The sequence below is a fragment of the Leuresthes tenuis genome, unplaced genomic scaffold, assembly GCF_036924035.1.
Source record: "Leuresthes tenuis unplaced genomic scaffold, fLeuTen1.0.hap1 SCAF_16, whole genome shotgun sequence".
NCBI lineage: Eukaryota > Metazoa > Chordata > Actinopteri > Atheriniformes > Atherinopsidae > Leuresthes > Leuresthes tenuis.
Window position 1 is genome coordinate 15,946,410 of NW_027325370.1, and position 24,743 is coordinate 15,971,152.

General features: G+C 40.3%; 2 protein-coding genes across 3 annotated transcripts in view; both read left to right on the forward strand.

The window, feature by feature from the left end:
* Window positions 1–24,743, forward strand: part of LOC140271456 (histone deacetylase 7-like) — a 167,780-nt gene that overhangs the window by 107,676 nt on the left and 35,361 nt on the right. The gene's annotated exons all lie outside the window — the stretch shown is intronic.
* Window positions 1–24,743, forward strand: part of chchd6a (coiled-coil-helix-coiled-coil-helix domain containing 6a) — a 74,278-nt gene that overhangs the window by 19,148 nt on the left and 30,387 nt on the right. The window contains exons 5-7 of one of the 2 annotated variants that reach the window (XM_072367482.1): window positions 4,294–4,317; window positions 7,515–7,598; window positions 17,211–17,281. In XM_072367482.1, coding sequence (XP_072223583.1) covers window positions 4,294–4,317; window positions 7,515–7,598; window positions 17,211–17,281 — 179 coding nt within the window. The remainder of the gene's footprint in view (window positions 1–4,293; window positions 4,318–7,514; window positions 7,599–17,210; window positions 17,282–24,743) is intronic. The other variant, XM_072367483.1, reaches the window with a different exon arrangement.

Here is a 24,743-nt window from a genome sequence, read left to right on the forward strand (position 1 = left end):
AAAGACAGAGATTTCTCAATTAAATGACATGAATCAAAATTAAATTTCAATTAAAACCATAAAGGAGGGGGTTATCTTGAGTTTTGTGAAAACATTTATTTTCTATTTTTCTTTTTTGTAGTTTTTGACAACAAATTTTTGTCTCATATTAGCAAAGCTGATGTCACTCCTATGACACTGACACGCATAGACATATATACATATATACATAGACGCCGCATCGACTGTGGAATGGCGTGCCTAAAGCGCCGCCATCTTGGTACAGGGCGAACCTACGGAGAAAAGATGTACTCCTCAATCTTAAGGTAGAACTATTCGCTGAACTTTGGACCGATTTCCAAACGTATTGATTTGTTAAAAACGTCACATGTAGCTATGATACAGGGTGCTTGGATATTTAAAAAATGCTGGTTTTCTTTCCAGTGGACTTGCCTCAGCATTTTCCTGTAGCTGAACCTCATTCTAATGTTGTGAGTATCAGCATGGAATATCTTTCAAACACATGAGAGCATCAAGGCCCTGCTGGCCATATTAAAACCTGTAGAGCATTTGCTCTCTGCCACTCATTTTAGACACACTGAAAGACACAGGAGTACACATTAAAACATACTGTAGTGTGTTTTGTCCCCGTCTTGGACAGCTTAGCTCATAACCAGAGTGCAAACAGTGGAACTGAGGGATGAAATTAAGAATGTGGGCCAGCTACATCAGTGAGTGATGAGTTATAAACATCACTATATATTTCCATCCCTCTTTCCACTATTTAAGTGAAGCTCTCTGGAGCGAAGGGCGAAGAAAAATCGCTTTTCTTGAATATCTGAGGGAGAAAAACCTCATGAATGAAGAGCTGAAAGACAGGCTTGAATGCTACTCAGGTCAAATGGAAATATTAATTTGAGTAGTTTATATAGGTTCTTTAAATAAAGACCTGAATACACCTGAACGTTTTCTGGGTTCTTTTCGTCTGTCTGGCGTTTGACAAACAAACCTCGTGAAAATAGCTTGACAACTGAGTGATTTATGATCACTCTTATTGTGTAGAAACACCATTCTCCATAGATGTAATGCACTGTAGGAGCGAGTGGCACTGTACCAAGATGGCCGCCCTGTAGACACGACCCTCTAGTGAGCGGCAGCAGTCAAAAATACGATCTAGGTCGCACGCTCCGTATTGTAATGACCAATTCACTTCTGCTAATCAAAGCTGAACGTGTCTATTGCTCAGAAGATCGAAAATCATCAAGGAATGAATTGATGACTCTTGGATTATGGACTGTGGAATCATAAAGGATGTGTTTACAGATGATAAATAAAAATGAGTAAACGCTATCATCAGCATGCTAATATGCTCATGGCGATATTTAATGCACAGCACATGTTGGACGTCACGAAAAAGAGATTGATGCAGAATTTGAACCAATATCAAATCAAACCACAGCACAGGACGTGGATCAGCCCCTTTTGTTCACCATGTTTGATTGCATTCTCAATCTTTTCTTGTTTTACAAAGTAATCCCCTTAATAATGTTGTTGCAGAGTACTTGACTGGCAGACCTAGAGTTCAAGGTAAAGTTTGGTGCACGAGTGCGCTGATTTGGAATGACACAAATGAGGAAGATGCATACCAAGGCAGCTTTAGGCAGCCATACACGAAGTGGTTTTAAACCATTTTACAAGTCCACTGCGAACCCTACTGTGCGATGCACATCTAATGAACTTGGGTGTGACGTCATGTGTGATGTATGCAGACTGTGCGCTGGTATCTGCTTTATCCTAGCACACTGCGACAGTGAAGAGCAACACAGATTCTAAGCTTTTTACTATTCTCTGCATGCGCATCCTGGTCTGCTTATGTGGTGTAATGCATTGTGTGCAACGCTACGCCTGGCTGGCTGTTATCTACCATAGACTCGCAGGTCCCTGGAGGGACACCAGAGGAGCCATCTGATTCACTGGCACTTTCTTCTGTAACTACAAATTAAAACAGGACCAGCATAGAGAGACAGATAGGAGGGAAAACTGTTTTTTTTTTTTTTTTTTTTTTCCTTTTTAATTAAATCCTACCTATACAATCCACATATAGAATGAACAATAAAGCTTTTTGAGTATCTCTTTATCGGCACTAACTTGCACCTGCTGCATCTTTTCGCTAAACAGTGGCAGCATCTCCCACATTAGAGACCCTCTCGCTCTTTGTCTCTCCTCAGCGAAGATCTGTTTATGAAACACAGGCGATTGGCTTTGATTTGATTTGCTGTTCAGCAGCCCTGATAATTATGATGAATCTTCCCTTCTCTGTATACGCGTGCATATGTGCGTGAAGACTCTTCACCTCAGTCGCTCGGCGCCGCTGCCGCTTCTCGGTGCCACCGTGCTCCCCGTCAGACCTGCGACAAAAGAGCATTGCAAATATTGATTGGCATTAATTTGCTCTGACTGCCAGATGTGCAAGATTTAGTGCATTGGGGTTCTTCAAATAGTGACAGATTGTCAATCTCAGCAATCCTGATGTTAGATTTTTCCACATATTGAATTTTCAGCGTGACAAATACGCCCATCTGTTGTCACATAAGCTTTATGAACTAAGTGGGCTTCAGGAGTGTTTATAGAAACTATGTGAATTTGGTCAAATGTTGATACCACACAGATTTTTCACAACTTTCTTTATTGATATATTTCTCAATGAGATGGCAATAAAATGCATTTTGCTTGATTTAATTGTTGATCTATTTCTGAAATTTGACTTGCATCCCACAGCATACAAGGCATTTTTCCAATCAACCAAACAAATGCCTCAGATTTCTATGTTTACACATAATTATTAACACTCCCATTATCAGACAATAAAGATATCTGTTGTGCAATCAATTTAATTGCCCACTTTTATAATCAGTGCCTTGTCTGCACAGGTACATTGAGGAATACTCAGAGCCCGGTCTGTGAATTAAAAGAGTTTTGCAGAACAAAAAAGGTCTGTTCAGTCGAGCCTGCGGGAATTTAAATCTGCTGTTTCATAATAAAAGCTTGATTGACACATCAATGCTGTTTGATCTAAATATCAAGAACACACAGAGCAGTGTTATTTTAACGTACACAGAGTCAGGAAGTGTGAAACCCACAGTCTTAGCAGTTAAGCCTGTTTGCTACATTTGGGATTGCTTAAACTTTTGCGTACTTCATATTTCAGATGTTCATCAATGGCTTGTTTAATCTGTGAGGATTACAGGCGGAGTTTCTCTCTTTTTGTTTGATAAGGGCTGTTTTAGAAGCCAGTCCTAGTTAATTCTGCTATACAGTGGTGGGAAAAGATATTTTAGACTGTTAAAATGACTCATGGCATACATAGTACCTTGAAGCTATGTTGCTAAGCAATCTCCCCCAGAATTGAAATAATTGTCTTGTAGGTTTAAACTAAGCTGCAAAAAATGAGGGTTAATGCTGATGTTTGCAGCGTGGAAGAGGTTATGAAAGTATTTGTCAAATTTGGATGGCATCTTAACTTTTCTGTTATCCATGCAGCAATTTCTCATTTGACATAATCATTTAGGACTTTTCTAGCTGAAATGAAGTTCTGCCTCACCTGAAGCATAGCTTTTAAACCCGAGTTTCACATCACAGCCAAATGTTGAAAGTGGCAGACAAATGGAGCCGATCTGAGGCAAATCTGGGGTGTGATAAGTGATCAGCAGCCGCAGCGTGCGAACGCCTCTCTTATGTTTCCAGTGTGCAACGTTTGACAGATTTGAGAGAAGGTGACTAGAAAAACCTCCAGCTCTCAAGAAACCGGAGGGCAAATTAGAGTGAATCACCTGGAGCTGCTTGCACCACGGTGTAACATTAATGATGAGAGTGCGAAACGCTTCCATGACAAGCTGAAACTGCTTGATAGAGATCAGCCGGGAAGAAAAAAAAAGGTACGACGGGGTGAAGTGTGATGAAAGAATCTTGTCGTGTGTGACCCCTGCCGCCAGTCAACCATGGAGTGTGAATACAGGAGGACTTCGAAAAACTCCTGAACAAAGGAGAAAATGATCCAACAACACCTGTGTGGCCTGAACTTGGCTTTTATCTTGATTTTTGTAAATCTGGGCTCTTGTGAAAGTGAGTGCATTTTGCTGCAGATGCACACATCAGTGGTGCACGTTTCTCATTGGGTCATATGTGATATTAAGTGCTTTAATATTGTGTTTGACTGGCATTGCTCCCAACTACTCTGATATTGAACTGTAACTCCTTACTGTTTGTGCTTCTTCATCCTTTGTCTCCTCATACCCTCTCCTCCTCCATTTTTAGTCTGCAGATGAGATAGAAGTGATGGTAAGCTTCATAGCAACTCTCAAAAAGTCTTGCTCTTTGGGATTTTCCACCTACTGCACTGCCCTCTAATCCTCACTTTGCTTCCCATTGTCCTCTTGCACAGAACGGGGGTCACTTTAAAAAAAAAAGAAAAGTTTAAACTACTATTTATATGCCGATTAGAGTCTTTGTTGATAATTTCTTCCAAACTGAAATTCTCGACAGTCAGGGATTTGGAATGACACAAATATCTCTAAATTGTAATCTAGGGGTCAAAAAGCCTCTTTGTGACCGATTAGATTGAATTGAAAGCAAATTAAGCCTTTTTTTTCTTTTCTATGTATTTGTTTTCTTTCACTTCTTTTCTGTTTTCACTTTTTTAATTTCTCCTAGTTTCATGCTCCTTCCTGCACCTCACATTCCCCCGCTTCTTGCTTGTTACCCATTCCATCTAAGCTCTTCTTATTCATTCTAACATCTTTCAGTTCCTTACACGCATCATTTTGTCCGTTTTCTTATCTTTAGATGTTTGTGGGTTTTTTTTCCGGGGGTGCTGAAATATTTACAGTATATTTTAAAGATGCTTCAGTATGTTTGTATACATTAACAGTGAAAATGTATTGGTTTGATAAGTATTACATAAAAAAAACCTACTAATTTCATGTTATATATTTGATTGAACAGCTTTTCATGCATTTCTCTACATTTCTTTCTTGCATACTGCACTCACCCTTTTCACATCTCTCCTTCCTTATGCATTAGTTGTTCCTCCTGTTAACGTAAAGTATGTCTGCAGATTTATCAGCATGCTATCACCCTGTTGCACATGTTTTTATGAACATGCATGGCGCCTTTTCTGTGCTGAGACACAGACCTAGAGACAAACGACGCTTTGGTATAAATGAGTAGATAAGTGGAAGAATAGAGATGAAGGTGAAAAGCTGCAAGGAGCAAAGGCTTGATTTAAAGGTTATGTCTTTATTTATTTTTTTCTGGCATTTTCGCCTTCTTTTAACTGCATGGATTTGCAAGTCAAGTGCATTTGCGACGGAATCCAAAGTCTGAGACCACGTTAAACTTCAGTCAAAAATTCACGCAGACCATGAAAGATTTAGAAAAGTAGAGGATTCAGAAGCACTTTAAAAAGAGGAGGCATTCTGGCTGGATTATATCATTATGGAAGAGTTAAGACTCTGCTCTTTTACGAGGCCAGGTGTAAAACTGACACAGTGTTGAGTCATTTAAACAAAAGCTTAGATTTCAGTGAGTCGTATCTTTCTGTTGAAGCAGTGAGATGTTACTCTGGACCGCTCATCAGGGTCTCGTCCAAGTAAATCAACTTGCATTCCTATCTATATCATTTTCCTGAATTTTTAGCCGAACATAACGGGAATCACGACATCAGAACTATGTGAAAGAAGTCAGACTGTCAGTCGGCGTCGAGAGGCGTTTGTCAAATCAAGGGTTCACTAAAGATTTCTAACATCCTGACACTCCTCATCCATATTTTAAGGACTTTTTCTTTTCTTAAAGCACTTTCCGCGCTTCATCATCACTTTGGTTTTTATACCTGTCAGATAATTGTCAATCTCGATTAGCCAGGAAAACAAAAAAAAAATGCTTCATGATTTTAAGCTTGGCTCAAAAAGCCATTTTGTGGAAAAGAGATTTTTGTGGAAAAGGTATTATTCAAAGCAGGTCAGCCAAACCAAAAATGGCCGTAACATCAGAGGATCACGACAATAAGCTTTGCTCAGTTAGAAAAAAAAAAAAAAAGAAGAGGATTTTCATCACCAATTCAGAGTTTGTTAGATAAAGACTGTAGGTTCCTAATCAATAAGGGTCCTGGAAGTGTCTTGGTGGTCGTCCCGGGCTGCTTGGACTGCTCTGGAATTTGGCACCTGCACAGTATTGACTCGTGTCATTGGTGAAGAAAGATTCACATCTCAGTCGGACAGTGAGCTTGACTCGATTCGATTGTTATTCTGATCTCTTCAGCCCAACTGGGCTTTGAACCACTTTGATAATTAAAGCAAGACCATAAAAAGTACAATTAGTTCAAAAGACAATCAGAAATATAGAGCTGAAAACATTTATTGAGCTACTTAAAAAGGACTCAAATGACAAGAAGTGTTTTATTTTTTTTAAGCCCTACTTCACGTGTATGGGGGGGGGGGGGGGGGGGGGTGTTTTAGGTCAGTCAAACTGTCTGGCAAACAGAAAGACTTTGGGAACATTGTTAAATCATGCTGAGATAACACGAGTTACCTTGTAGATCCACTTAGATCAAGCACTGCTCTGAATTAATCCAAAAGAAGCATAGGAGAAGCTTGCCTCTTTTTTTTTTTTTTGTAGAGATTCCCCTTTTCTCTCATTGTTTTGTTCACATCATTTCTACTGAATGTTTCACCTTATGGATTCCGGGTTAGCTGTATGCATGAATGTGTTCTCTACAGTACGTATTTCTAACATCAAGGTAAAAAGGTCTATGACTTGTGTTTTATGTGCTCGCTTCACAAAGTGGGAGGAGCTATTGAGAGAACTATCCAGCGGTTCAGAAAAGTACAAGATGTGAATCCACACGAACATTTTGTGGAAAAGATTGACCACAGGGCTAGAAAAAAAGATCTGCTTCTTTTACGAAAAGTCAAAGAAGCAAACCTGTGCTCAAAAAAAACAGAGAAAAGTTGATTATGACATTTTGGCAACAGATATCCACTCACCAAGCTTAAAATTCTGTCGGACGCTGTGAGGTTGAAAAAACAGATGAGAATTAAAACGAGCAAAACTTTTAGTTTTGGATTATTTGGACCCCCGTAATGTCTTAAATTCAGTTATGTCTTATGCTATCCTATGCTAATAAAGGTTTTGTGTACTGGGGTATTTTGAGTTGTCTGCCATGCTGCACTGTCACTGTTAGAAAATGAACAAAAGCAGGTCATCACATTATGCTGCAGGAAAAAAAAAAACCCAAAAACAAACAAACTGATAAGTTATTTCATCTTTTCTGAAAGTATCATGTGTCTGTGTGAAGCAATGCTGAAAATATAGCTCAATAAAAGAGAGTGCAAATGTAAATATAAAGCTATGAATTTAGATTTGATTCTGCTATTGAGTGATATTCAAAGTAATGAAATGACCGCGGTTGCGCTAGTTTAACCGACTGCTCCGTCTGCATATGTGTGTGTGTGTGTGTGTGTGTGTGTGTCTGCTTGCAGGCTCTGCAGCTACAGAAGAAAGACTCCCAACTGAAAGCTCTGGATGCCTTCTACAAGGAGCAGCTGGCACAGCTGGAGAAGAGGGTACAACATTTACACGAGCCCACACACACTTGCACACGCACACAGGGACTTGCACAGATTTCATTTAAGGCTTTCAAAGACTCCCAGAGTTGCAGTGCTAAGGATCAACTATAGACGTCTACTCACACAGACACACACTACAGACTTGGAAAGGCAGAACTTCATTACATGCCCACATGCACACGCACTTACAGACAGATCCTAGTCACATATATGCAAACTCTGATGTCATTTTACTTGTCGTATACATGTGCCATAACTCTTCTGGATCCGTGCATATTTTCTCTTAAGCAGCACTATGACAGAACACGAGCTGACCCTAACGGGTCTCTTGTAATTCTCATAAGGGGATTTTTGCAGCATGACTGGTGTGAGCAATTTGCTCCAACACTATGCAAAATGACAGCGATCGTCCTATTATCATGGCAGGAGGCCAGCAAGCTTTCTTCAACTCCTCAGCGTTAACTTCCGAGATCTTTTTACTGCGTGTAGTGCCATCTGTTTAGGTATTGTGTCACGATACGTAACTCCATCATATTTAGTGGCAAATTCGTGTGTTTCAGTGTTCAGACACATCCCAAGTAAATTCAAGCCATCTTATTCAGCAGATTGGGGTTCCGAGTACAGAGTGCACAAAAGAAAGCAAAGATTTAAGCCATTCTGAGCATTTTCCGCTGAGCCCTCACGAGCCCGTCCGTTCCCTTTCATCCTCTGTTTGACATTTGCCAGGTAAAAAAAAAAAAAAAAAAAAAAAAGGTGTGGTTTCAAGTTATTTCTCAGTCTCACCAGGCGCCACACAGAGGACCTTTACACGGGCTCTCTGGAGAAGTGCTTTTCCATTTCTCAAACGGAGAAGACCTTTCCGGGACATAATGTGTGAAATCTAAGCATTGTGTTCTGTTTACCACGGCTAATTCAAGCCTGTCGTGCAGGGGTAGTGGCTGGAGTAGACAGAGCCGTACGGAGGCAACCATAACATCAGAGTGTCATCACTATAGAGCCGCAGTCCATGCCCTGATAGGATGGAATAGGATTTATAGTCGGTCTGTCAGCCAGCTCCCCGCTGCATTTATGCTACATTTACTTAATCTTGTGCTCATTCATCATTTCTTTTAGCAGATTAAAAGACAGAGGGTCTCGAGCAAAGTTTGGTGTAATTTGGGAGTGTGATTTTGCGCACTTGTGTAAAGGTCATATTTAGAGTCTGCCACAGGATAAAATAAGCGGATAGAGTCACTGACTCAAGCAATAAGGCTTTTTTCTGTTTGGTTAAATCTGAAGTTTGGGATTTTGCTAACTGGGCATGTCCAATCCTGCCCTGTTGGCCTCTCTCTGAGAAATAGTACTTCAGTTTTTGCTCACATCCATTCACTCTTGAGCAACTCGATCGCCTAACGTTGAGGGCAGTTTGCTCAAATACACATTGGCACGTGGACAAGAGGAGCCGGGACTGAACCGTCAGCCCTGAGATTAATAGAAAATCAGTAAGTCTGTTCTTCTGTCTTCTCTCTTTTGCTGTGCAAGTTAAAGAACAGACGGACCAAGACAAACGGAGGCAGAGTTAAGTCATCGCAGACAGTCGTCTAAAAGAAACAGCTATACCACTGTAGTCAGTGTAGATCTTTCTTTGATCAATAGTCTTCCCACATATTTTAAACAGGCACGCACGGGTCTTGGTGTCAGACGATTGGCTGTTTGTTTTCATCTCATTAGTAACAGGTTGAATTTGCAGAGTGAGTAGATGGCTGGCAGGCTGGCATATGGGTGGCACAAGCTGTGTTTATAGTCAGGCTTAGGATGTTTGCAGACAGCTCTCTGTGTGGGGGTACGTGTGTGTGGCTGTGACAGACAGAGGGAGATATTTTCTTTTTTTTTGCGAGCGCGTTGTGTATTCGGGCACATGTGCACGGTAAAGGTAGATTTATGTGTCTATCTCTGGTCTCCGTGTGTTTGCACACTGCTCTATATAGTGGCCACGTCTGTTTGACCGCTCAAAATGTTCTCGGTGCCAAGTAAGACTTTAGCAATTCAAGGAAAGTATTGTAATTTTAGTTACATTTCATACAGGACGGAAATAGATTATAACCAGACACTGAGAGTATAGAGGTCCATTTGTTAGTGAATCTACCCGATAGAAGCATTCCTGTTTCTCCTTTCAAATGCAGCAGTATATATACCTCTGATAGACTGATCAGTAGTAATACTCATTTTAAATGACAGCATGCTCTTTGTTCCACCTCTACCTTTCTTCTCTATCTCTCTACGGTGGTCTTGCTGTCTTTGTGACTCATTCACACACATTCTTGTCATCATGGAGTATATTTTGAAGCTGGTGGAAATCAAGCATACAGAGGAAGATAATAATCCCACTCCAAGTCTGACAGGTTGCTTGACAGGCTGTCAGCAAGGCCCTGTGTAGTGCACCAGAAATACCTGCGCACTAAGTGCACATGCGCTGCTTTATTCCATGTCAGATCAGTGGCAGAACCTTTATTCTGGGCCGACGGGGAGACGCAGTTTCATGAAAACGAAGGTTCACCCTCTTTTAATTAAGAGATTTGGCAAAAAAATTTAAAAAAAAATTAATTTTACCTCATTTTACAATGAGGTAAATACCATCTCAGATGAACACTATATTACACAGCGCTATTATTATTTTTTTTTATCAGAGCTAAGCCCAATGCACAAGCATTGTGTGAAAAGCTAAGTACTTTCCCAGATTTCAGTAGCTTGTAAATCCATCTTTCATCAAATAACTTGATGTAATCATTTGCTGTAAGATGCCGTCGGTCGCTCTCACATCACATTTTGGTCCACTCCTCTTTACTATGTCGCTTCAGTGCCCTGAGATTTGCAGCATTAATTCATGCACAGCTCTTTTTTGGGTTCTGCCACAGCTTTTCACTCAGGTTGAGGTCTGAACTTTGACTTAATCGTTGGGTTTTTCAGAGGTGCTCAAACTTTGCTTTCTTTTGATAACAGCATTTAAATAGTAGCGCCTGACTGCTCCTTACGTTTTGTAACACCTATGGAATAAGTGAGGGTGTCCTTAGTTTTTCACCCACTACTTCTGCATTCGGGCTTACTTCTTGTTGAATGAATAATGGGATGGTGCAAGGTGTTAGTGGTATTTACCCAACTTTAAGACCCGGTAAGGACCAGGTAATCTTTCATTGTGATACATAAATTTCAGTCGATGGAGGGTGCACTTTCTTTTTCACAAGGCTGTAGAAGGGCCATAAATTGCCTTGCATCCATTGCCCAGAATCTAGCCCTTACGTTTCCTATTACACTAGCCCTAAACCATGTCTTCATAGTGAAATTTAGAAAAATGTATGCTATAGTATCCCCGCATTCTGATTGTATAAACAAATTTATGTCCCTCAGTCACACAAGTTCACCGACATACACATTTAAACATATACACCCACACTGACAACATCCTGCATGCGTATCTGTGTATGTGTGTTCCCAACAAGATGGAGCCATTGTGGTGTTTTGATCAGAACTCAGGTTTTTTTTTTTTCCCCTCCCTTCTCCCGAGTACCACATTAAAACTCCACTTTTCTGCTGTGTTGCACTTTCTTATGGAAATTCATCCACTCTGGGCCTCATGTAGACCAAGTCAAAGTTTAACGCTTTCATCCTGCGAAAAGCTATCTGCTCAATATGCTGCACCGAGGGCTTCGGATCTGCTTATTAGTCTGGCTTGTTAGCAGTATTTCCACTGAGGCTGCACCCATCTGGAGATGAAGATATGAGCTTCATAATAAGTTAATGTTACTAAACATTGCAGAGTTGTGGCATTCCTGTTGCCTCATTATTTTTGCCTGGGCAAAAGAAGTACTTATGCATTCCTCAACAGTGGTAAACGCACACCGTGAGATCCCTCCAGCAACAGCAATTTAAGCATGCAGTGTCCAGGTGAACGCACTGTGAGGCAAAAATCAGATTTCAAACTGATCTGGAGCTGTACTGATATATGTTGATTAAAAAGCCTTTGCTGTACATATACATAGTTTATACTGTGTCTGTCATTGACTAAACAAGTCCTTCCAAATAAATTGGAATCCATTGCTTTGTCTGAAAACATCATTCTTGTTTCTATTCCGGAAAAAATAGTTTTTGCCCTGTTGAGTGTGAAAGCTTCTGTACACAATTGATCACATGCTCAGCCTTACTTGTATTTCTGTTTTCATTGTGTCAAAGTGTTCATACATTTTCAAGTGTAAAGAACATCTCATTTATGGGGTACATACACCTCCCAGGTCGGATTTCCCTTTTCCAGGTACAACCCATTTTTAACATGCTCAATCTTGTGCACATTCACAAAATCGCATTCGTCTGTGCAGTGACTTCGGCTACACTTATATCCACAATTATCTCCCACAGAGAAAGTTAAAAGCTGCAAAATGTCTTGAACATTGTCTCACAGCGTCCACCGTGTCACAGCAGCCTCGCACACTTCAGTCAATAGCTCAGTTCCACTCCTGTGCACCTACACCGGCACAATGATAATACTCCAATTAAATGACCAAGTTGAAATGCAACCGTTGCTCGACTCAACTAGACGTGTTACCGTGCTGTGTGACCATAGCGCAGAACAACAATAAAGGACTAGTATGAACATACTGTATAACACTTTGAAAAATGCACGTATAGAATTTAGTGTGTCTCCTAAAAATTCACTGACATAACATGGGCCTGCACAGAGCTTGGGGTCAAAGGAGAACATTTCTTTGTGTTGCTCTGTGAATGCTGTTGCCACGGTGAGGTTAGGGTTCGATGAGGTGAGTGTGTTTGTGCGGTAAATCTGATCCTTTTACAGGTGGATCAAACAGTGGGTGTGTGTGTGTGTGTGTGTGTGTGTTTATGTGTGAGGTAACAGATCGAGGGAATGGGAACGTTTTTGTTTTCTTTCTACCCTCCTGAGGACCAGTGCATGGGATATCTGCATAGCTTTGGCATGTTTTCTGTTTTTTAAGCTAGCAAGCATCTGTGCATTTCCTTATCATGCAGTGAAAATACATTTATGCATGCGTCGGTACAAGCGTTTAGTCTTAACAACCTGATCTTTGTATTTCGCTGACCAACTGTAGTCCTCCTGGGATGCTCTATATCCTTATCTGCAGCTTGCTGGCTATGCTCTTTCGGTTCAGTCTTACCTTTTGAACAAAATTAGAACGGCTTAATGAGCTAATAGAACAAGAAATAAACAGGAAAAATAAAGATGCATAATTAATTGCAATTGAAGGCAATCTTCTCCACACACCAAATTTAAGAGATGTATTCCTGCAGATACAGGTTGGTTGTAAACATGTGCAGACAGCTGGGGAAAATGGCTGCAATCATAATCAGTGGGGAAGCAAGAATTTGTTTGGCTTTTGATGACTGATGAATGTAAAATACAGCTGTGATGATATTTTGCTCCTTTGGGTAGTCTTTAAACATCATGAGCCATCATTCATCCTCTTTTTAAAAGTTATTCGTGTCTCTTTGCTTTTCCTTACCTGATTCAGCAGGTGCCGGTTCTCTGAAAATGTAAACAACACAACAGTGTCATCTACTTTTGGATTTCAATGGAAGCATTCAGAAAAGAGAAATCTCAGTGTTCCGCGAAGCCACCTATTGTGGCTGGGGACGAGAGTGGCATGTGTAGGAGAAAAGAAAAAAAAAAAAGAGTTGAGAGTTAGAAAGGTCTACAGGATAGAGAGTGAGTGAACATAATGAGCAGGCAGCAAAAAGGTAAGAGGCAATTAAGAGACTGCAGGTGGGTTATTAGTTGTGTGTGTATTACCAACACAGATGTAACTGCTCTAAATGCTGCCACTCAGTTTTTTCCTCTTTAGCAAGACAGTATAGCACGGTATGTTTGCTCAGAGTGTGAAAAGCAAAGTAAGTTAAGATATTACTGATGGTATTATCTTAACGCAGCGAAGAAACTAATAGTGGGGATGAGGACGGCTCCATTGTTCCTCCTTCTTCTCCCCGTTCATTTCGATGTCTGGCAAAAAAAAAACGTTTTTCTCTCAACAGGTAGCCACTGTTTTTGTTTGTTAGTATGACTATGAAATTACTCTCTTTTACATTGAAATACTGAACTTTGTGCTGAAGGAGCTGGAACCAAATGACAGGACAAACCGATTTAAGTGTGATCTACTTTCCAGTTGTCTAAACTTTACTTGAGACGGTCAGCTAGATTGTTTACTGCATTTTCTAAGGTCATCGTACAGAGCCAAGCTGTTTTTAGACGTTTGAACACATGTTCACTCCCCCGATGAACTTGGACAGAACCTGTTGTAACTGTAAAAATTAATTTTTCAACCTCTCAAACTACACTGATATTGTCGAACTGCGGCAAGCCTCGGAGCCCTTAAGGCTAACACAGGTAAGCAACAGTCGACCAAAATTAAACTGACATTCTGAAAGTATTCACAAAAAAAAAAAACAGACAATCGTGTCCATCATCTTTCCCCCAACCATTTTCTGATCCATATTCAGTTAACTGCTTTAATTTCTTCCCACTTTAAAGTACCGCTCACATTACTACAATTTGCTGAGCAGCAGTCTCCAGGTTGCAAACAGCTGCTTCTCCAGCAGATCCTGTTGAATTACATGAGATCATTTTAAGGTGTGCATTAGTGTCCGACTGCTCCTTCAGGTTTAATAGTCTTCTGCTATCCTTTAATGTGCCATATGCCATTACTTTCAAATCTTATAGTGAGCGTGTGTCTAATATTGTAGAGAGAAGGTTGCCGTGAAGTTTGTCCTTATATTTGAGATTCAACCCGTATTTTAAAACCAGAATGGCAAAAAAAAAAAAAAAAAGCACGGCAGACAGGAATGGTGCCTGGCATGGCTTGACGAATAAGAATTTAAGCTGCATTTCCAACCCCAGGAACTTATTCCAAGGACAAGGGATTTTGGAGACTCCTTCTCCTGCCAACTTGCGTTTCGACTGCAGGGAACAGGGACTAAACAAAGTGCCGTGGAAATATCGTATCCCCCGAAATGGCTCCGGTCTGGAGGTGGCATTTTTTTGATAACCTGATATTAGACTGAAGCTTTGAGTGTGTAATGATGAGTATAGTTAATTATGTATGAGTTGAAGTAAGCAGAGATAATAGAAGCAACGACTAAAGGTTAAAAAAGAACAAAAAAAACGACGGCAGCAGTCTTCAGTCTGTCTGTGTCGGCGTGAAAAAGCTTTTACACATGCAGAAAGTGGGGGAAATATGCTGAAGATAAGGAAGGGGGGGGGGATGGTGGCACTTCAGAGCCAGTGTAAATAGGAACGTCAACTGCTCCATCAGAACTCCTACAAACAGCCCTTAATTCAAGACCGTCACCATGGCAACTACAAATGCCACCATTTCCTTCTCCGAGTGAGATGAAATGATATTCTTAAAAGGAAGCTGACTTAATACATCTTGGGGGGGGTTCAGTTTTCGCATTTAACAATGCATCCTGAAAATGTACCTGCTGGAGCGGATCCTGGAATGTATGGGCATCCTGGGTGGAGAAGCCAAAAAGGAAAAAAAAAAAAGCCTGTCCATATTCAAAATATAAAACTGACAACCTTGAATTATGCATTTATACACTACAAAAAGGTCGACATTTAAAAGTGGAGACGGAGGGTGAGATGAAATCTAAACTGTTCTCTGCTTTCACTGATTGTCTTATTTGTATAATTCATGTGGAAGATGAAATGAATTTATTTTTGAGATGTCCCACTGCTTGTAAGAGCAGCTCGCTCGGAATACTGCAGATGTGGCACGAATTCTAAAACTGTTTGACTTCCCGGAGTTGGTAAATATATTTGACATCCATAATTAAGGATGTCTCTAATTTAACTGATGGCAACCTGAGTGCTGAAAGTTTTGAAAGTGTTTGAGATCCATCTGTCAGAACCATACATGCCTGCAACTTTGACAGAAAACATAAACGCACGGGCAACATTTTCTCAAATCTGGACTCGAGACTGTCCAATATAACATACCACTAGCTGATTTAAGCTTGGTAAGTTTTGTACTTCTTTAGATTAGGTTGCCAAAACTTTCTTTTTATGTTTTGTGTTTCTAAAGATGTTGTTTATTTTTGTGAAACATGCTAATTTTGAAAAGCATCACATGTGACACGAGCGTGCAATTTTCTTTGAAAATGGGACATTTCAGCCATGATTGTGAAATTCAAGCAGCCGAATAAATGCGCAGCCTCTGATTTGAGATGCTGCACCAGACCACGGTGCCATTTTGCATGACTTCCCACTGTGTTTATCCCACTTAGAATGCAATCGAATGCCTCGAGTCCACTAAAAAAGTGACCACGCACAGCTCTGCACGCTTTAGATGGGTGTTTTGCTTTTTTTTTTTGCTTTTTTTTTCTGGGAGAAGCCAATTCAGTTTATTTGCTCAACTTTTTTCATGAAACTATTAAAAAAAAAAAAGAAAAATGTTGTTTCGAAGTTGCACCGGTTGTTCCACCATTAATGGCTACACCTCTGCCACTTGTTGTCACTTGCTTCACATTGCTTGGCACAGTTTAAAGATCCATCCTTGGCACGTTTTAAAACGCCGGTACTCAAATTTTGTTTTTTCATTTATTAAAAGGAAAAAAACTGCATGTGCGCCAATAATGTACGTATATCAAGGCTTACTGTAATAGAGGCTAATTCAACCACAAGTAGTCAGGGCACATGGGTTTCCTCATCTCTCTTGCCTCTCATCGTCATGCCTTTTGCTAGTTCTCCCACTTTGTACTTTTACCTGCCATGTAGCCTTTTCTTTTTTTTTGTTTCCCTTCATGCTTCATTCCCAAGCTGGTGGAGTCTGCTGGGTAAATATTTAGGGGAATACCCAGAGCTGAAAGGCCTAAGCTTGGAGGATCAGCAGAGGAGAGCCTGCAGTTGCTGCAGATTAGCTGCTTGTTTTATCATAATGCCACTGCCTCTGTGTTTGAGTTTCGGTCGTTACCAGGCAGGCAGCAAAGTAAGAATTCCAGATTTTCCTCAAAGAAAATGTCGAGCTATGCGGCCCATCACTGCCGTGCTTTAGTTTAGCTGAAAGAGGCTGGCTTCACCTAATTTTCCTCGACAACTCGTGCTTTTAACTGTTATGATAAGACTATGCTGGTGTGTTTAGATTTAAGTCGTTACCTTGGAGTAACAAGAAGAGAAAGTCACTGAAAAATCTGCCACAGATGAGGAAAATAAAATGCAGAGAGATAAAATGGAAGATGGAAATTATTTGATTAACAGTGATGAGTTAAATATGATTCAGGAGAAGTTGGTTATTTGAAAGGTGTCTTGCTGTTTGTTTGGGATTGAATGCTTAGACTGATTCATATTTACTGTGTTTACTTTGCAGGTTCCATTAAAGATGTGCTGCTAAAAGCTCTAACAGCTGACCTGGTTCTGTAATAGTGTTCATTTAAAAATAACTTTTTGTCATACTGGTCAAACATGCATCTCAGGGGCTGTATTTATCTGCACAGAACTGGACAAAATGTGTGTGTTCCAGTAGGCTTTTTTATCCCACAAGACTGGGAGAACAGATTTCACTAATGATCATTGTTTGTGTCCCTCTTGTGTTGTTTTTGTGACGAACTCTTTAGAATTTGGAAAGATTCAAGGAGAGCAAAGAACAATTCCACCAAGCTGCCTCTAAGACGGAAGAAAATTTCAGGTGACACACACACACACACACACACACACACACACACACACACACACACACACACACACACAGACATAGACATATAAATCTAATATTAAACGTAATGCATTAATAGCTTTTTAAATGTGTCCCATAAAGTCAAGATGAGCCTGAATATGAAGATGAGCCCACTTACTCCAGTACTCCATACTCACCATAACCCTTAATATGATAGTCTGACAACATGTGCACATGTATTTACATGCACTTTCCCACATATGTCCGCTTTCACAAACACGAACCAGTTCATAGCCTCAGCGTAAGAAGCTATCACAGCCCGGAGCCTCTGGCACGCTCTCACCAAATCACACATACACAACTGCATCCACACACTAATAAACAGCAGAAGATGGTGATCTTTGTTTGTGAGTTAAATGCAAACATGCTCTAGAGCAAACTGATTTATGTGGTAACTGTTTTAATTGGCTGCTTGATTAAGCTGAATTGAAACAAAAGCCTGCTTCCCCATCTTCACTTCTCACCGTGGACTTGCGATGAGCCACAGCTAGAAGAAGATCACTAATTAATGCCTCTGCCGACTGTATCGCACGTAGATGTGATTTGAATTAGAAACCAGACCTTCAATTGTTTGTTAAATGTCAAGAGTCTTCAAAAACTGACTAGAAGATGCAGGTATTCATGGATGCAGGAATAAAATTAATCTTCTTATCAGCACTCAAAAGGCAGGATTTTTTGTTTTGGGCTTTTTTTATTTTTTTTATTATTTATTTTTTAATCATTATCATGAAGTTTCCCCTTGTTGTTGTGACAGCTTTATTATTAACTTGCTGCAACTTGGATTTTCTTCACGTAGTTTTGTGCTTCTTAATTAAAATAAAAGCATCTTGCATAGTGCAAAACTATAAAGGTCTAGTGGCTGCGGAAACGAGACCAAATTGGTTTTAAACAAAGCCTAATGTATTTTTAAGTGAAGAATAAAGCAAATGGTAAAACCACATCCAGAAAAGTTTGTCAAACAAAACCAATTAACCAATATTGTATTCGGAATATAACAGAGAATATATCAGATGTTGAGAGTGAGATGTAGTTGATGGCAGCGGCTCATCTCAAAGAGGTTTTGACAGGGTCATGTTTACCACTGCAGAATCCCCTCTTGTTTTCCCAATAATCACGACTGAGGAGCCAAGTTGTTGGACCCTCGGGAGTGGAACGTTGTCCCATTCTTGTCTGATATAGGATTCTGGCTGCTCACCAGTCCTGGGTCTCCTTTGTCATATTTTGTGATGCCCTGAACATTTTATTTGGTGAAAGCACCTGGACTTTTCCACTGAAAAGCCTTGCTGTTGTCATATATTCAGAATGCAGCCCATCAATGTCTTGCTGAAACATGCAAGGTCCTCCCTGAAATAAAGATGTCATCTGGATTGGAGCAAATGCTGCTCCAAAACCTGTGTATACCTTTGCCATAGATCCATTGCTAGATCCATGCACCTCCGAATCATCAGAGATGCAGGCTTTTGAACTGTGGGCTGATGACAAGCCAGAGTGTCTCTCTCCTCCTTTGGCTGGAGGAAGTGGCGTCTACGATTTACAAAAAAAAAAATTAAAATGTCTATTTGTCTGACCACAGAACAGTTTCCCACTTTGCCTCGGTGCATTTTGCATTAACTTTCACCCAGAGAAGATGCATCATGTTCACATATTCCTTCGTCTTAGCACGATAGAGCTTTACCCTGCCTTTGTGAATGGCACAGTGATCTGTGTTCACAATGATTTCTGAAAGTGTTCCTGAGCCCATGCAGTGATTTCCGTCAGATAATCACGATAATGATGCTATTGATAATAATATAGTTTATTTAAAAGCGCCTTTTAGGTCACTCAAGGACACTGTGCAATTAAAAACAGACCCAATAAATCAACAAATAGAATACAGTTGGACAGAATACAGTCATTTCAGAGAGTGTGTTTTCTTGAGCAGGTGAGTTTGGAGTCTTGATTTAAACAGAGGGAGAGAGTCAATATTACAAATGTCTGGTAGGAGGGAATTCCAGAGTTGGATAGCAGAGCGGCTGAATGCTCTACTCCCCGAGGTGCTGAGACGACTGGAGGGCACAGTGAGGTGGATGGAGGAGGATATGGCCGGAGGGAAGGGGAGGGGATGGCAGTGTGCAGGAGATCTGACATAAGGAGGGGTGAGGTTGTGGATGCCTTTGAATGCGTTCAGGAGGATTTTGAATTCTATTCTTGAATCAAGCGAAAGCCAGTGCAGCCGCTGTAGGACAGGCGGGATGTGATAAAAAGAGGGAGTTTTGGTAATCGTGCGAGCGGCTGAATTCTGGACCATCTGAAGTTTATGGAGGGATTTGTGAGGAAGACCAAAGAGGAGAGAGTTACAGTAATCAGTGCAGGAGGTGACCAGGCTGTGAACAAGGATAGAAGTGCTCAGAGGATTAATAGTTAGGAACCATCCTAATTTAGTGAAATGACATTGGTAACAGCTGTTGGACTTCTCTAAATACTATGGAAAGGAGCTCCAATACTTCCTTGATTATCTCCTTTAGCATAAGATACACTGGACCATCCTTTCTGAAAGAAAAGAGATCACTCCTTGCAGCCGCAACTGTCATAGCGATGCCCGATTACTCTCCTCCAGGGATATTAACCATGGTTCATGTAGATAAATATGAAGACAGGAGGATGTGTATAAGGAGCCTGTGACAACACAATATAGAACTTTTTTTTCAGTAATTTATTATAAAGTAATGTTATATACTGTCTTTAACATGATATATATGACATCATTTTTGTGTAATAATGTGATAAGATTGCAATAGATTAAGTATCTAAGGCACTTATTGTAGAATATTTATTGAACATTTGTAGTTTAAGTGGAGCAGACCCACATCACAGCTTTGTGTCTTTGTCATCATGGTTATCTTGTTCAAAAGGAATTTTTCCAATCATCTTTTCTTAGGAAACGACGATAGGAGGTAATTTTTTTAATATTTGACCGCACCAATAGGTTTTGCACAATTTTCGTATGCAACCTTTGCTTAAGTTATGCTGATATTGCATCCTACGTTCTCCTCACTCATTAAGAAGATCCCAAACTTTGCCACACCACAGTGAGCTCGCAATATTGAACGACTACACTTTCACACCTAAGCCTTGAGTTCCGGTCTTGTGTCAAAAGAAAAAGTAGTCGATCAACAAGCTCTCCCACTGTGACGTACACTCCACATAAAGTGCTGATCATTTCCATGGCAGACTAGATTAACACATGCTGTTATTAGCAGATTAGGAAAGCAGTCAGATTTGAAAGAGCCCCAACATGTTTTTGATGATGAGGAGCTGGTGATTTTTACCCCTGGTGAATATTGTATAGCCATTTATCTAATCCTCTGCTTGTTTTGGTGTTTTTTTGTGTGTGTTTTTATGTGGAGACAAAAGGGGATTTCCTTAATTCACCAAAGTTTTATCTGCGAAGATGAAACGTTCTCAACTTCCTGTATGGCACTGCCTTTGAGGTAAATTGATAGGTTTCAAGAGGAGTGGATTAGGCTCTCATTCATGACACAATTGAGTCTAATCCCAACATCCAGGTGAATTCACGGGTGTTCCTTTGATGAGTGGATTAGGGTGTCTGGGTTAAAGGAATGTCTGTGCATGTGGTGTCAAAAATTCTTGAATGAATGTTACTGTGTGACAGAAATCATCTGAATTTGTAGTCAGAAAGTTGGACAATTTAGTTGCATTTTAGTTCAAATCATCACATAGAAAAATATGTTGTTTTTTTACCAATCAGCACTATCCTGATCATCCTTCCTGTGGAGGTCACTGTGAACTTTGTGTTAGCTGCATGTTACAGTTAAATTGTACATGTAGGATATTTTGTTTCAGAAATGATTATCTCTTGAATTTCAATGCATAAATGGCTTTACTGTTGCCATTTCTAATCCTATACCGGCTTACAGTACAAACTTACTGTTCGCTGAACTTTTTTGATACATTAGAATTACACTTTTCTGTTTTTTTTTTTTTTTTTCTGGTCGTCAAAATTCTTTTGCAGAATCTTTGTGCGGCCTGCCAACATATCACAGGAATCCATTTGGGAAATGATGAAACTGAGATGGTGAACCGCGTTGATGTTCTCCCGTCGCCACTCGTGTGGGTTTGAACAGAAGTTGTTCTTTATAAATAAGGCTCTAAAAGTGGCAGATAGCATGTATGGTCATCTCTCGCCTTGACTACTGCAGCACCCTCCTAACTGGTCTCCCAGCCTGTGGTGTGATACCTCTGCGGATGGTCCAGAACGCGGCGGTTCTGCGCCGAGAAGAGCCCACTTCACGCGGCGGTTCTGCGCCGAGAAGAGCCCACTTCACCCCTCTGTTCATTGAGCTCCACTGGCTACCCTTAGCCGCCTGCATCAAATTCAAGTCACTGATGTTAGCCTACAAAGTGCTTCATGGAACGGCTCCCATCTACTTGAATGCTCTCATGTCACAACTCAGTCACTCCGGTCGTCACAGGATTGTTGTCTAGCGGCGCCTACACCACGCTTAAGACAATCCAAACTCTTTTCATGTGTCGTTCCACGATGGCAGAATGACCTACCAAGTGTCCCTGTCTATCTTCAAGAAACTCTTGAAAACCCAGCTCTTCTTCAGCCCTGACAGAGTCTGACTAGTGGTTTCCTTCTATGTAGCTCATTGTTAGCTTTGATGTTAGCTGTAATGTTATATCCTCATTTGTAAGTCGCTTTGGATAAAAGCGTCTGCTGAATGCATGAACATAAACATAATTACATACCCAACAGGTCATTCTGCAGTAGCGCAGGACTCAAGATGCACAAAGAGCTCTCAGTATTCTGGTCAGGTTATTTATCCTTACTATTTACAATTAAAAAGAGAAAATAGCTAAATGATTAACCTCGTTTTTGTTGCAGTAGCACTCAAATCATGAGCACATTCGTTGATTGATGCATTATATACTGTATTTGTCCTTGTATCTTTCAAAATAAAAGGCAAAAATGAATTACAAAAGGCATATTTAAAAATATAAAAACAGTATTTTGTAGATGAGCAACACTATGCAACAATCCTTGTATAGTGTAACAGAGACGTGTCGGTTGAACATTTAGAACCGTAACGCATGCACCATGTAGTGCTGTTTTCAGATGTCCGAGCTACTGAGAAGTCGACAGACGATGGTTTTAAGTTTCAAACTATTTGATTGAAGTTTCTCTCAGTGCAGAGCTGTAGAACAAAGCTGCTGTAGAATAAGACATGGGTGAGTTGTAACCCCCCTCAAGCTCCACTCTCCTTGGTATTCTGTGTTTGTTTAAGTATGTGTATATATGTGCTGGTATGTGAGTGCATGTGTGTGATGTGGTAATCCACAGTTTAATCCTTGGAGTAAATACTGAGCCGGAGCTGGCAGCTCTCAAGAGTTTGGGGAAGAACAGTGCCTGTGTGTGTGTGTGTGTTAAAAGAGATGAAGATGAGAAGAAAAGTCTTCAACCTGTGGCACTATAATAACAGAGCAGCTTCTGTGACTTTGCTAACAATCTCTTTGACTTGCTATACCCTCCTTTGTTTGAAATGCGTTATTGGTTGCAAGTAAGCAAATTGAAATTGTGTTTTAATGTCTCTTTTCTATACCCAAGTTTTTTTTTTCTTTTCTTAGCTATCCTTCAGGTAGTAATTCCATTAAAAAGGGTTGTTTTTTTTTTTTTTCATGAAAGAAAAACTTCTATCCAGTCGCGAAGTGCATTTTAGCCGAGTCTTTGACCCGTTTGTCCTCTACAAGCGGAAACGTCTGATCGTTCATGTTATGCACTCTATAAATACTGATCTCATCGGCTGATGGAAGCACAAATAATGACACATTTTCCCAAATAATAGTACCTGTTTAGATTCTAGTAATTTAGCATTTTGAATAATTCTACAACGGAATATAAGGGTGGAGCAAAAGAAAAAAGAGAGTTGATCTTGACAGCAGATTTAGAACTACAAACAGTAAAATTCTGGCTGAAACAGTGTGATGGTGTGTATGGAACTGATTATTTCTTTAAATCTGTTGTCAGTTCTTACCTCTTTACACCTTATTTCCTTTTTTTCTGTTCCCATCACGCGCTCCTGCAGTAAATTAGCCATTACTTCCCTTTTTTTTTTTGTAAGGTGAACTCGTAAGCAGCAGTCAAACAAACTGAAACAGATATCTGCAATAGTTTAGTTAGCTCAGCTCAATGGTTCATCACATATATGCTCTATTTATCAGCAGCTGCAATAAGAGGATGTCTCTTGGCAATGGTCTGCGCGGCAGCTGGACCCACTGGGACTGACATTCTCTGATGCAGAGATTGTTATCCCTAACCGACATCCACTTAGCAATGGCATTTTGCATCAGCTAACCTGACAGGCTTGTTGTGTTATTACAGATGGAGTGAAAGCAACGTGAGCATGGGAATAGTTGTCTTTTTAGTCTAGATACATTTTGTGTACGGACGTACGAGGAAGACACCTATACTTCAGAGTATAGTATTAGATTGAGGGGCAAGACGAGCAAGACAGTTCCCCACAATAGACTGCTTAGGTCAGCGTCCAAGGCATTTTAACTACTCCGGCTGTCTGTTGCAGTAGTCGTTGAGCAAGCCTTAATAGCCACTTTTTGTCAGATTCTCCCAGCCCGTGTCAGATGATTCCATCCTGCAGAGATCGCTCAGCAAAGTAGCTGGAAACATTGGCAGGCCAAGTCCAGAGTCCAGGTTCAAAAGCTGACTACTTGATGCTCTTTAAATTGTAGCGGTGCTGTGACAGAAGAACCAGTGAAAAGCATAGTGTCTGGTTCAGTGAATTAACACCTAGCTGGAGGAAAACAACTGTGCAACTACCCCTTTTTTTCGTTGTTGTTCTTCACAGAAAAGAGAAAACGTGTTAAAGGAAATCTGTCATGAGGTTATTAAGTGTTGTCAGATGCTATATTTATATTTACAGCTGTCAGAAAAGTAAGCTCATCCTATCGTTTGTTTTAACACAGCAATCATCTATCTCCCAACTCTTCCCTGAGCTTCAGGTGTGTAATTTTAGAATTTAAGATGAAGCATTCAAAGTATGTCAAAGACTCACACACACATACATCTGTTGAACTGTTTGAGAAAATGTCTCCATAAAGTTTTGTCTTCAAACGCTTTGATCACTAATTTGCCTGGCTAGTTCAGTGCTGACTTCAGAGTAAATGCAAATGAATCTTGCATTTGAGAGAAATTATTCAAGCATACACCGGAAGTGCTGTGAAAATGTTAATAGCAGATCAGTCAATAGAGGGTTATTCGTCAGAATTTATTAAAAATCCATCATCCATCTGAGTTTAACAGGTGCTTTTGACAAAAAGCACAAAAAGCAGCTATGCACCGAGTATTTTTGCGATTCCTGTTGTGAAACATAAGCACAAAGAGACCCAAAGGGCCATT